The 15,341-nt window shown below is 35.7% G+C and overlaps 1 protein-coding gene across 1 annotated transcript in view; it reads right to left on the minus strand.

Annotated features, from left to right (window-relative positions):
• Positions 1-14,270, minus strand: part of LOC136841693 (uncharacterized) — a 33,105-nt gene extending 18,835 nt beyond the window's left edge. Inside the window, exon 1 of the mRNA XM_067108908.1 lies at positions 14,116-14,270. Within this exon, the coding sequence (XP_066965009.1) occupies positions 14,116-14,161 (46 nt within the window). The 5' untranslated portion in view covers positions 14,162-14,270. The remainder of the gene's footprint in view (positions 1-14,115) is intronic.
• Between the last annotated feature and the right edge of the window lie 1,071 nt (positions 14,271-15,341).

Below are 15,341 nucleotides of genomic sequence, written 5' to 3' on the forward strand. Positions count from 1 at the left end.
TCCTCCTATGGCTCGCTAAAACGTCACTCTAACTTGACTTTTATGATCTTTGGCCAAAGATCTATTCCAGATTAATGCCTTGTCCCTGGGATACAGGGAAGCAGAGGTCTAACAGCTCCACATACCAGTAAGCTCTCTCACCTGACATGCCCGAGGCACTGGAAGCCGGCTGGTCTAGGAGGGCATAAAAGGCCGAGACAGAGGTCAAGTGACAGTCACAGACAAGACAGTATGGAGGAAGTACGTTATCCGTGGCTTCCCCCCAAAAGCTCCTTTGTTCTGGCCAGGAGCCTCCTTATCCAAGCCTATCTGAGAGTAAATAAGAAGTTCCATTTGATAGAGGCTTTATTGAGGTTGATGCACGAAATCTCCACTCAACATTTAAAAGTAAAGTCTGGGTAGAAGGCTCTTCGGTTCATTCCTTTTGTTCGTATTCTCATTTCCATTCCCTTCCTTTCAATGTGCTAAGACCCATTGATTCATTGTTGATATAAATCATCTGAATTAATCAGTAAATTGACTGATTGTAAATTGACGTCCCCCTCCTTGAGTCTTCGGCAATTTCATTTTGTACAGTTAGATTTTGTTTTAATTTATTGAGCATTAAATGTGCCCTTTCTCCACACTTACAGAAAGGCCGTAAATACCTCGGTATCTTCCGTCTGCTCCACTATGTCCACAGGCAACAAGCACACCCTCAAGCATGTTACTGTTTGGAAACCCCAGTTATTGAACTATTGTGTCAGTTAACAGTTTAAGTGCTGATTGCATCATTGTTTGTTACTCCATTTAGTTAATTCTTGTATCAGTTAACACCATAAGTGCCACGAGCCAGTGTGAATGTTCTTCTGATTAAATGCAAATACATGTAATTAATTAAGATCTAGAATTTCTCTACTGAGTCCTTTCTCAAAGTGAAAGTCTTCTAAATTATTGTATAATATATATATATATATATATATATATATATATATATATATATATATATATATATATATATATATATATATGCCTCACAGCGGGATGGTCATGGCTTGATTATGGAAGAGGTTACGTCTAGGTTGATAAACCATGAGGCTACCAACCTCATCCCAAATTATGGCCAAGAACCATACACACACACACACACACACACACACACACACACACAATATATATATATATATATAAATATATATATATATATATATATATATATATATATATATATATATATATATATATATATATTCATGATATTGCCTTATAATATGTATTGCATTCCATGATTTTGATATATTTATTATTCTAGTTATAATGTGTTCTGTATAATAATAATAATTGTTGAAATATCATATGTAGTGTAATGACAGGTCTCAAAAGAGTTAGGGATTTAGATAAATTAACAGAGCAATTTAGAATTAGTAATGAGTTTTAATAATAACGTAGTATGTAATCGCACATTTTGTCTCCCAGCAACATGCGTTCTGTACTTGTGATTTCATATGCTGTGTTTTGATTCAGTTGTCATCGCAAAAGATAACGTGTTAACAAGCGAGGGAATGGCATTCGAGTTGTGTAAGGTTTTGTCTCATACGAGAAAAAGACAAATGATTTTGCAATGTTTCATGTACTGTTCTGAAAACCAACTTTTGTTCTTCGTCTTGTTCTGAAAGCATGCCATTTGTGACTAGCCAGGTGCTGTCTGTCTTGATCGTATTGAGATTTCATTAAGAGCTCCGTCCCACATGATTTTCTGGTAAAGACACGTAACTTTTTGAGAGTAAATGCACATGTCTCAGTCGATTACGTCATGTTTTGTAAGAGTACATTACTCTGATCATGTATTGTTCTAACACATTAGTTGACTCCAAAACGTTTTGCTCTGGTAATGATGTCATCTGATTGTTTCATTTCTTGCAGGACTCTTAAAGTTTGTTCATTCTGATTTTAGGGACCGTTCATGTGGTTCCCTCTCTCTCTCTCTCTCTCTCTCTCTCTCTCTCTCTCTCTCTCTCTTTATTCAAAAGAGAGAAGTTGTTAATGTAAAATATTTGTGTGGTCACTGGTATTAATATTAGCTTTTGAGATCTGAATGTAGGAAAAGTGTGTAACAGCACCTAACAAAAAAGTGTGTTTTGTGAATCTCAAGCAGCTACATTTCAGATGATTTTGAGAAAGTTTTCACACTTGTGTATGGTAAAGTGAATTTTACTTATTATTACCATGGTATAATAAGGTATATTGAGAGAATTTTTACCATAGCGAAATATTATTGGTAAATCTTTAGTGCATTTTTGTGTGTTCTTGTGTTTGCAGTCTCTTGATTTTTCACATTTTATATATTTATGATTTAACATTTATTTACTTAGCATTTTAAATATTTCTTGATAATTTAACATTGCATACTTGATTTAATTTTCATTTACTAAGATTTTCATTTCAAATCTTGAGTAATTCTTAATAGTTTAAATTTTACTTGATTGATTTAATTTCTTGATAAATTAAAGTTTTTGTGATTTAGTTTTGTTTAATAATTTAACTCAAGAATTAATTAAATTTTGTATTGTTTTTAAGCAATGGTAAAATTTTCAGATTGTGAATTCTAGTTATATATTTTGAATTTAAAAATAATTTTTTGTATTTAGAGTTTTTAAAAAAACAGCGTTTCATTTGTTGACCACCATTGAATAGTATTAGTTGTGTGCATAAGGCAAAGTGATGAACATGTTTTGTTCCTTTAGTTTTGTTGAATGAATTAAGACCAGGGAAACAGTTAAAATTGTTTGATGGAGTGATGCCCTTTTTCTCTAGTATATTTTATTGTTTAACTGTTGATGCCTCACACTTGTTTTGATAAAATTAGTCTGATTTTTCACGTGATTAATAAGCTTTTAAGGGATCACTGTTACCTTTAGAGCACTTCTTCGTAATTTTTATTGTTATGAGAGTTTACTGTAGGTATCTGGCTGAAGGAGGTAAATTTTTAATTTTTGAGTTCTGTGATTAGTTAGTAATAACCAGGTACTTGAAACACATCGTGACAATATATATATATATATATATATATATATATATATATATATATATATATATATATATATATATATATATATATATATATATATATATATATATATATATATATATATATATATATATATATATATATATATATATATATATATATATATATATATATATATATATATATATATATATATATATATATATATATATATATATATATATATATATATATATATATATATATAAAATATTCTGCTGTTCACCCTCTCTGCATTATTTGGTAAAAAAATATCATTCTAACAAAGACAGGAAGCTCAGCGGGCACAGAGGTAGGCTGTGTGTTTTTTTTTTTTAAATAACGTCTTTAGCAGGAATAGGTTAGCATTAGGGGCCTAACCCATACGGAGGGTCCTACCAAGTAACCTCCAGTGAAGGTGGTCTTAAGCTTCCTTTTGCTCTGTCCTATGCATTCGGCAATGCTTTGTCAAATTTTCAGACTGCCGGAGGCATGTGGACAGACTGACGCAAAAAACAGCCCAGGCCTACAGCTTTGACCTGAGCCGAGTCAGAGAGAAACTTGTTATCACGGGAGTCACACACGTTGTGTGTATCTAATTCTTTGTGCTTGCCCTCTTACTGTTTCATTGGTACTAGTGAGGCAAAACAGGTATTTTCAGGACTTCTGATTGTCAATTGCATGCGCAAGCGACCCATGTCAACGGCAAGTTTGAAATTTGCCAAATTTTCATCGACTTGCCAGTATCTCTTTTCTGTATTTCCATTTTCCTTTGTTTTCACCACTTCGTCACCATCTACGAGAACCTGGTATAATCACTTTACTTTTATGAAGTCTAGTGTAAGAATAATTAATATTGCTTAGTGACACTGTGTAACTATTCCCATGCAGTGAGTAGGAATCAGGAAAAGTTAAGTAAGTAAATTTCAGGCACCCTTGTGTCTCGATCCTATTGTTCAGAAGAGAATTACCATTCAATATCACGAAACTGCGTGCTATATCTACCAGCATAGACATCCGTTAGGTTATAACTTTACTTGAAGCAAGGGGGGAATTGACTGTGTCCAACGTGTACGAAAGTTCATGTAATTTCCTCGCTATCACCGCACATTCTTTATTTGTCAGGACTAATTGGGCAGTAAGGGGTGTGATGTAATCCATTTGTTGCAGAGTAATCCGTTATCCCATATATTGTTTTCCCCGACTGGCGACCTTATTCCATTAAGTAATTATCTGTCTTTAAGGTTAACTTTAGCTTTAATTGACAGGTTATGTGTGCCATTGGTGACGTAGGGCCCCATAAATTACATTACTTAATTAATAAACTCATCAGCCAAGCCCAACACATAACAATATATATATACATATACTATATATATATATATATATATATATATATATATATATATATATATATATATATATATATATATATATATATAAAATCGAAAATCGCAAATATTGAGACAAAAATATCGTTTAATGTTGAATTTACTAATAATTTACACTCAAGGGGAATTAAGAGATAACAGAGTAGTCAAGGCAGACTGATTATCTCTGTATCTGAACAAAAGTCCCAGGTTTGAATCCGGTCCAGGGTAGATGCATTCATCATTTATAATTCCTCTTGAATATCAGTTATTTTCAGGGTATACTGAATTCGATATTAAATAATATTGGTAGATTGGTATATGTAAATATAAAAGATCACGCATGAACAAATGACATATATGCATGCATAATATATATATGTATGTATGTATATATATATATATATATATATATATATATATATATATATATATATATATATATATATATATATATATATATCACTAAGTCCACAGTGAAGTGAGTGAAAACCGGAACTTTGAACAGGTACTTTCGTAGTTTATTCTACATTTTCAAGTTTACGGTTTTCACTTACCTTCCGACGTGGACTTAGTGATGAAACGCGTTCCTTCATACTGCACTGGACATATATATATAGTATATATATATATATATATATATATATATATATATATATATATATATATATATATATATATATATATATATATATATATATATATATATATATATATATATATATATATATATGTGCATGTATATATACATCCACTCAAATGCATGCGCACACTGTCTATACTTTCTTACTTGCATATATGCGTATACATGATCTGTGTCAGAGGAAATGCCCTTGTCCTTCAAAGTGGTTTTCTGCAACCAGCATCACAGTTCTTGATGCGTACTATAATCCAAGATAAGTCTTTTGGTGTTCCCATATGGAAGTCTTTTGTGATATTTGTTATTTTTAGTTTTTGCGATCAACGTGATGAGAAATGGCACACTACTGGAATGACACAGTTCTTGTTCCAGTGTTTGACTCTCCACTGCTGAATGAGGTAAAGTCAAGCAGGTCAGGTCAGTGGGGTGTGTATGATATGATATTGTGTTAATATCCTGCTCCAAGATTCACGTAATCAGTGATACTGGAAGTTCAACCATATTTGACTGTACCCTCAACTCCGTGCTTTTCCTTACATTCTTAATTTTTGCAAAATTTAAGACAATTAATATTTAGTGATGCCAGAGGAATAGGCATTAATCAAAAGATTGCACGGTTTAAGAGATGATGGCACTGGACAAGCGCTTCAAATCTTTTCTCTTAGCATTGTTAACAACTAGTCTTCCGTTTGGATATCAACAGCTTCTCGGGATCTTTATATTCTTCAAGGTCAGGGGGGTGTGGTTTCCTTTTATCTATAAGGGTCAGATATAGACCTTCAGTTGGAGGTGTTTGGCTTTGCCAAGTTCCATAAGATATATCTCATTCGGGAAACTGCTACCACCTACTCTAACGCCAGAGAACTTGAAAGTCATTATGTGCTTCAGGCTGAAAGATTGTCAGCATCTTAGGTACCATGATACCTTACAGCGCCATTTTTTTTTATTATTATTACAAGTCATTTTGTAACCCTAGTTGGAAAAGTACAGTAGAATGCTACTATCCCCTAGGCCCCAAAAAGGGAAGCAGGGATCTTTTATTTCGTCTCACAATGAAACTGTGGGATCTTCATCCCTTTGGTTTAATAGACATATATGTCAATAATTTAAGATGTAATATGGCTTTAATCTCTGAGGCACAAAATCTGCATGAAAACCTTTTGTATAGTCTGAAATGGTATTTCGGAATTTGTCAGACTTATAACTTGAGCCTTTTCACAGTTGTTTAGAAAGCAGCAAGGTTTTTCCTCATTTTGCACATACCTTATTTACCCTTTTTGCTTAGCCTCTTGGTTCACCTGGGTTTATGTTCTGACTTACACAGCAGGTGTCTTATTAGATTATTAGTTTTTAAAGAATTTTTATCTTTACTAACCCTCTTAATGAGAGAACATCTTGCTGAAGTCACACGAGTTCAATATAGAATTTTTCTTTTTTTCTGTGCTGAAGTTGTGTGACAGGCGAGAGGGCTCTCGAACAAAGGCATTCTCTTTTCCCCTGGTTCGACTCTAAATGTCTCTCTATACTATTTCTCTCTTTTTCATTATTACTTCAGTCTCTTCCAGATTTTATTAGCTTTCATCACCTTGTTGCCCAACCTCCCTAACTTTCTCTTCACTGTCTTGAGCTTTAAGAACAGATACCATTGCTGGGACTGTCGTTCATTTTCAAAGCCGATAGTGAGTTGCAGCAGTATCTTCAACCACCCAATAATGTTTGGACCTGAGAGATATCAGTATGTTAGTCATACTGATATCTCAGTGGTGGGACTATGGATTTCAGGGTTGTATGGTTTCTGGGGGTGGGTCTCCTGGCATTGTGGCTGGTTTGCCAGCCAAAACGATTAGAGTGAAGATGGTTGTTTTCATCAAGTGGGTTTGGTCTACAGCTGAGCCACCCTAATTATGTTAGTGACCTCCTTTCAGGGTAGGATAGAGTGTGGACGTTTGGGAATCAGCCCATACTGATGTCAGTGATGAACGAATGAGCTCCGAGAAAGGCAAGTGGTGTCATTTCATGGTTTCCAGTCTCTTTTTTTTCCACATTTACATGAAAAACACAAAAATCGTCCCCTCTACCCCATAACCCATTGATATCACCTGGCACACATAACGACTTTTAGTGATGAAATGACTTTGATAGCGGCTATTTCCTCGAGAGAAACAAAAAGACACCAGGATGGATTAAAAGGTAGAAATGGGAAATTTGAAAAAGTACTATGGTGTAAAAATTTAGACTTGACTTACAACTCTGGTAAACCATACAATACTTTTAAAGAAAATGGACCACTGGAAAGAATTAAGGTCAGAGTAAACGGGAAAAATGTTTTGAGAGCATTTGTTAATTTTTTTCAGTAACTTATCTTTTGAGAGACCCATAGAAGTTTTAACAATGTGGTTGATGAAGGCTGACTGCATTCCTGCGTTAGTTAATGAAAAATTGCCAGCAGTTTAAAAAAAAAGTCATTCCTGAATATAGCGACAGCTTAAAGAGCATACTATACCTTAAAAGATATATTAGCAAAATACCAAAAGAAAAAAGAAAAAATAAGGAAAATGTCTTGATTAAGGCCGAAGTTGACCTACGAGCTATAAAACTCTTCAATTTGAAGTTTCTGAAAATGATATCATTCCATCTCTGAAGCCTCGCACTTTCTTCACTCTGATCAGAGGAGTTATTTATTCAGAGGAATTACAAGAATTTCTCTGATAAGGAAATTTTAGATCTTTGCCCCCAGAAATTTCGCTACGTAAAGAAGCTAAATGGACGGAATAATGCTGCTCATCTAACGTTCTCTTGTAAATCCTTGCCAGAATTTGTCAGTATTTGACATCTAAGTTTATAGAAAAAGAAAATCCAAATTAGGACCAAAGCAGTGCTGCAGTTGCTTTGTATATGGCCATAAAGTCGAAAGCTGTGAGAGCGAGAAGAAATGGTTCAAATGCTCAGTGGAAAGGATGACAACATTCACATCTGTTCACATAAAATTTTCGTTTCCACCGTGAAGATCACTCACCTCTCTCTCAACTTTGTTCCCAATTTTGACTTGAGAGAAACATGGCTGATTATATTCGTTACTGTAGATAAGGGGAAAGCTTATGGTGCTAATAAGTGGCCAGTAATCTTTTATATGAAAACTGTCACCAAAATAAGAAAGGATAATATAAAACAGTCACCTCATGATCATCATAATTCTTTTCATTTTTGTACTGCAGCAGAACTTCCTGCGTCTGAAACCTCTGCAGCTTCAGTAATTCCTGCTGCTTCTTCCAAAAAATCAGCTGTATTTACTCTTGTTGCTGCATCAGAACCTTCAATACTTAAATTGTCTGCAAATGCAGCAACTCTGGCTCCCTCTACAAAAAATACATACGCTTCTGTTAGATCTATGAAGCAAAATCAAAAGGCCACAACACTCAAGGCACAGAAACAAAAAAAGACGTGTCGTCTCAAGTTTCTTCCAAAGTATCAACCTCAAACTCTAAAACATCTCAGAAACCAGACCAATATTCATTGGCTGACAAAGATGGCTTTTACTTACCAGAGGGGAACAAAAGATCATGTCCAGTTTCTCCCAAAGGCAATAATATCCTTGTAACAAAAACACCTACGTTTTCCTCAACTAGGACTCCTCCCTAGCTAAAAAGGCAGTTGTAAATGAGCTAACCTCTATCAGGAGCAGCAATAAATCAAAATAATCCAAACCTGGACCTTTCACACTCTTTAATCAGATAGAGGGATATAGATAAAACTAGTGTTCCAGTATTTCCTAAGAAACCTTATCTCTCTGCATTGGATCACAAATTACTTAGTGGAAAAATAGAGAACCTCCCAGTCAAAGGGTAAGACTAGGGACTCAAATTATCACCACCAGTAATGGGAGACATTTTGCAGTGGAACTACAAAGGTCTCATATCTCGATCTGAGCAACTTAAGGTACACTTACATGATTACAATCTTACAATTATATGCAAACAAAAAATTAAATTAGTATGCCACTCCTATAATCCAGGACTAAAGTATGCATTCTTCCACCCACACCACCCATCAGAGAAAGGAATAAAGGCAGAGCGAGTATGATTATAAAAAAAAATTTCCGCAGCACAGCCAAGTCGAACTTTACTGTTTACAGACCGTAGTTTTTTAGGTAATTTCAAAAAAGGTTTATGGCCTGCTGAGTATATCTCGCTGCAGATGATGATTTTTCCTAGCAGAACGGCAAAACTTAGTCAATCGCCTTCCAGCTCCTTTTCTTCTGTTGGGAGACTTCAGTGCCCATAACACACTATGGGGTGAAACTTTCACAAATAGAAGAGGCAGGACTATAGAGAGCCTCATTGAATCAAAGCATCACTCTTTGATGGGTGATGGTCCCAGATCTATTATAATGTCACACATAACACATAATCAGTTATCGATCTGAGTATTTGCTCTTCAGATATTGTCCTGGATTATATATAGTCAGTAAGTGACCATCTCCATGGTAGTGACCATTGCCTAATTCACTTAAAATCAGCAACCAGCTCTCCAGAATTGTACATTCCAAAGAGAACACAAAAGAAGCTGACCGGGCAAAATTCACTTGAGATATTAAAAGACCGTAAATTTGAATCCGTTGAGAATCTTACCAAAGCATGCGACTACTTGAATGACAAAATAATAAGTATTGCTAATGACGCAATACCTAACACAGGGGGTAAACCAGGGAGACAAATGGTTCCATGGCAGGACAATAAATATACGTCACTGGGGAGGAGACCAAAATTGCTACAGAAGACATAAAAATAGTAGCCTTTCAACATGCAAAATTAATAATAAGCTTGCTAAAGTAAAGTACTACTATGAAAAAAGCCAAACGAGATTCCTGAATGCATACATAAATGGAATAAATTCAAAGACTACCTTAAGCTTGATATGGAGGAATGTTTAGGAAACTGTGTAGGAAGTATATTCCTTCACCTCTCCCTTCCTTGAAAACAAACAACTTACTTATCACAGACTCTGATATTGCTATTAAGTCTGAGAAACATTTTTCAGATTTTCCAAACCAAAGCAATATCCACCAAACCTAAAATCATTTGATGCTAAAGTAAAAATTCAATTACAGCCTCATAATAACATAAGAATACCATGACACTTCTACAACGAGAAAATTAAAATATTCCTAATCTTTAGCTGAAGGGGCAGCCACAAGAGAGGATAACAGCATCTACGACACAATAAAGCACCGACCTGAAGATGCTTAGCATTTTTTTATTGAAGATTTTTAACGAGTAGCTGGAAAATTGCTCTAATCATTCCATTTTGCAAGCCAGGAAAGGAAAATGACCAACAGCCCTGATAAGTTGCATTTACAAATTAATGGAGAAAATTGTGAACTTTCGTCTGATTTGGTTTTGGAAAAAAAGGATCTTATATCATCAAATCAATGTGGCTTCATGAAAAACAGAAACACTTTGGACCCACTTCTCCATCTCGCCAACCAGATACCACAAGGTTTTACAAAGAAAAGGCAGACCACTGGGGTATTCTTTGATATGGAAAAGGGATTTGACACCTCTTGGTGGCTTGGCATCATGAAACAGCGTGGTAAGTTGCATATCAAAGGTAATATGATAAAATTTATCCAGTATTTTCTTTCAGAAAGGTGTCTCCCTACAAAATTTGAAAATAAGTATCGTCTCTTTTAGAAAAAAAAAAAAAAAAGGAGGGCGTCTCCTAAGGAAATGTTCTAAGTGTTACCTTTTTTATTGTAGTTATCATAGAAGTAGTTACGACTTCTTCCTAAAATCCACAAATAGCAAGTGAGCGCATCCAAAGAGCAATCGATTTAGCCACAAAATGGGTATATGAAAATGGATTCAAATTTTCTGGTACAAAGACTGCTACAGTATGTTTCAGCTGAAGAGGAATTAAGGAGGTCCTGACAACTCTGAAGGTTGACGGTAATATCTTACCCTCTACTGATGAAGTGAGGTTCCATGGAATAATATTTGACAGGAGACATTCGGTCTCCATACATAAAATTCTTAAAGGGCATAGCGAAGATATCACTAAACATTTTGAAAGTTGTATCAAGTTTCAAGTGGGAAGCGAATATAAAACCCCTCTTAAACTTATATAATGCGCTATGTAGATCTCAGTTAGAGTTTGGCTGCTAAGTTTATTTTATCACTGGTAAAACTGAGCTCAAAACCTGGATTTAGTACATAACACCTGTTTATGAATATGCTCTGGAGCTTTAACAATCTCTCTTGTGGAGTACACACACACACACACATACAGTACACACAAACACACACATATATATATGTGTGTGTGCGTGTGCGTGTGTGCATACTTTTCAAATGCCTGTTGCCTAGGAAGAGAAGAGCTGGGGTTTTGCTGCATATTTCACTTAAAAAGCTCAACATCTAATCCTACTAAATATTTGCTTGTAGAATGGCAATCACAAAGATTTAACAGTTCTAGCCCAGCTGTAGCATGGATGATTAATGAGCCCTTCTTATCCGATTACTCAGAAAATCCAGAAATAGTTCTGTTTCTTGCATCCCGTTACAAATCAGTCTAGTTTTGTTGGGTGCTGGCCTTTGTTGGTATCATAAGTAAAGAGGAAGCAGATGCAGAAGCTAAGTATGCAGAAAACTGAATAGTACTGATTATTCCTCAGTTCTTTTACTGGCACGAAATCGCCTAACCGGTCTTGTATCAAACAAAAAAATGAAAAACCAAAGTTCTTGCTGTCTCCGAGAACTTAAAGTATCTCAAAATTCGTCCATCGATCGACTTGAGGTCATCATTATACCGAAGAAATCGTGGAGTCATGACTAAACTGAAATTGAGGAGAGGTTATATTCATTTAAGCCACAATTTCTTCCAGGAGGATCAAACCACCAGAGTGTGGTCTTTGTGATGTCCTCCCTGCTGTGCAGCACATATTGGTGGAGGACTGTCCCAAATGTGTAGATGAGAGAAAGCAACATCAAATTCCAGGTTTCTTAGAAGAGGCTTTAAATGATGACGTAGATGTTAACAATGTCACGGACTTTTTAAAGCTGTTGACGTTTCTTATCATACTGAATTAGTTTTATCTGTTACCAGATTTTTAGTAATTAATTCATCTGCTTTATTTCTAATTATTTTTCATCACGATACTGAATAACCAATCAATTCTCGTGCCAGAGCATCAGACCAAATTTGTATATACCAATCAGTCAATTATCTTTACTAAATTCTTTGATTGTATCGTTGTGTCATACATCTCTTCTTTTTTTCTCGTTCTTTCACACAGGGTGCTTCATATGAATCCATGGACGTTATGCATAACGTATATATATATATATATATATATATATATATATATATATATATATATATATATATATATATATATATATATATATCTACTACCAAATATTATTTGTCGTCATTACCGGACGCTGATCATGACGATGTCTACTATCATCATCTTAATACAAATAGATTTTTGCCAAAAATATGAGAATGTGACAGATGATGAAGATAATTTCTTGTTGGGGGTCAGGTGGTGGTATAATAAGGTCTTCAGTAATTCGGCATATTATGGTAATAACTTGAAGAAGAAAAATAATGATTTGGTGGTTTATTCCCTTTCTTTCCCACTGAATCATTCCGGAACACTCACGCGAACTGGCTGAGGATGACGGGACTTCTGGAAAAGAGAAGATCATACCGGACAGAAGGATGTTACTGAGAATCTGCTTTGAGGAATAACTTTCATCCCATCCCACACCTACTGCCTGAAAAGACAGCCATGACAGAAGATAGAGCGATAGATAGATAGGTAGATACCTAGACAGACAGTTGGATAGATAGTATGAATGAATAATATAAAAATGGGAGCACAGAGGAAAATTTATTACAACAATTGGAAATTCCAAATAACTTTTAATTAAAGGGGTAGTGAGAACTCCGACATTTACGGGAGAAAAAAGCTGGCAAAAGATTATCCGGAGGACGAAGTATTTGAAGTCTGGGCTTAGACAGAGCTGGATGCAGTCAAAGGGAAAGAAGCAGTTGGACTGACTGACTGGAGGCAATCTGGCTGCACAAAAAGTGGCTGTGACGGTCAAGGTATTGGTAAGGGAAGGGTTCCTGCTTCGTAAAGAAAGGAAAAAAAAGTCACGGAGCGAGGTACAAGAAATTAAATGATTTTATGAAATTTAGGCTTTCGGGCCAAACACTGGGTGGGCACTTTCGGCCATTCAGAGCTTAAGATAATGAAAAGAGAGAGTTGGAATGGTTGGACAGCAAGATGAAAAGCTTCAGAAAGCAGATGAGATGAGGTACGAAGACCCACAGGGGGAACTGCGAAAAACCCCACAGTTGTAATAAGAAGTAATAATTACAGAGGCTGGACAGCAAGTCTGAAGAAAAGAAGTCGGGGTGGAGGTAAAGTAAAAGGCTGAAAAGTGGGTGCAGCCAGGACCCGAAGGGACGCTGCAAATACCCCTTGTAATGCCTATAGCGCACTAAGTGAGTTGCACTGACGGCACTACCCACCTAATGGAACGAGGAATTGATGAAAAGGGGGAAGTGTTAAGAAACGAAATAAACAGAGGAATATGTGAGGAACTGAGTGTCGTGGAACAGTGATCAAACAACCGTTCTATGATGACATTCGGAACGATGACATCTGCAATTTTTCTTTCCTTCTGTGACCTTGAGTTATCAAAGTTTAATTGAGCAGTCTAAAGGCAAAATCCAATCACTATAACAACGACAGCAGTTCAACTTTTCAGCAGCACGCTAGGCTTCAGCGAAGCGTCTTAGTGTCAAAGTGGCTTCGCTAAGCTTACGTCAACGGTTTAGAATTTCTAACAAAATTCTTATCGGTCCGAAACCTCCTGAATCATTTGTAGTTCCGGGGAAATATATATAACAAGAGAAGGATGAAAGCCTCAGAAATATCTCAGAAGGTGAGTGGATGCCGCTAATAGATTTCTGACCCCGTCCCTTCAGGGCCATAGACAATGACTAGAAAACACTTAGCACTTGACAGTTCTGCAGGCAAATGACTCGCTGATAGAAGTGTCACTTACCTTTCCAATATCTGTCAGAGTCCATCTGAATGTTATGTGACAGCATGGTAGTGGAATTGTACGCCTTAAAGATAAAACCCAAACACAGACACAAGGGGAGAGAGACAACGTCTCTGGTCCACCATCACTGCCCAGACTGGAAGAGAGAAGTCAGCAGAGCCAGATCAGAATACATAAGCACAATAACATCGTCGTCCGTTACGTGCATTCAAATGGCAAGTTGTGAAACGTCCTCCGCGGCCTTCTTCTCCAGCAGGAATACTGGGAAGTCATTCAAAAGGAAATCAAATCTTTTTCGGATTAAAAAACGGATTATTTGCGCTTTTTAACGATTGCATTATTTACTTATTTGAACTCCATTCACAGTCAAGTATGGTATGCAGAACGTCTTGAAAAAGAACTGCCATTTGTCATGTAAACCGTCAAATCATACAAATCTGTATTATGAAACTTCTTTGTTGGATAATACCGGGACGGTTCGTGCCCTGCATGAAAATAATTTACACGTTGATAAGTTTAAAGAAAACACGCACAGGTAATGTTTACATTTCAGCAAACGCAAACACATTATATATATATATATATATATATATATATATATATATATATATATATATATATATATATATATATATATATATATATATAGTAATTAGTGTGTATGAGAGAGAGAGAGAGAGAGAGAGAGAGAGAGAGAGAGAGAGAGAGAGAGAGAGAGAGAGAGAAGGGGAGATCGATAAAAGAACCAGTAGCATTAATCTAGCATGAGCCATTGCTTTTAATGACGAGTTCCATGGGTGAGAAACATAGTCGCCTTATGTATATTACTTACCAAGTATAAGCAGGGCAAAACCAGTATCAGCCGTTGACAAGAGAGAGAGAGAGAGAGAGAGAGAGAGAGAGAGAGAGAGAGAGAGAGAGAGAGAGAGAGAGAGAGAAACTTGCCTTGGTTCAAAGCCCAATTCGGTTGAAAATAAAAGATTATTTTAGATTAACTGATCTTTGGTGGGGGATCGAATTATCACAATGCTCTTAATATTCTTATGAAATTTTGATTTAAAAAAAAACGCAGTATCTCCTGTCAAATCAAATTCTGAGTTTTTCCTATTCTAAATTTGGATGTTTACACCAAATATACAGTGTATATCATTACGCCAATGAGAGTAACTTGACTTTCACGTATAATCACCCACACATACGAGCGCGCATGGACACACATTACGGAC

This window comes from Macrobrachium rosenbergii, chromosome 9, assembly GCF_040412425.1.
Source record: "Macrobrachium rosenbergii isolate ZJJX-2024 chromosome 9, ASM4041242v1, whole genome shotgun sequence".
Taxonomy (NCBI): domain Eukaryota; kingdom Metazoa; phylum Arthropoda; class Malacostraca; order Decapoda; family Palaemonidae; genus Macrobrachium; species Macrobrachium rosenbergii.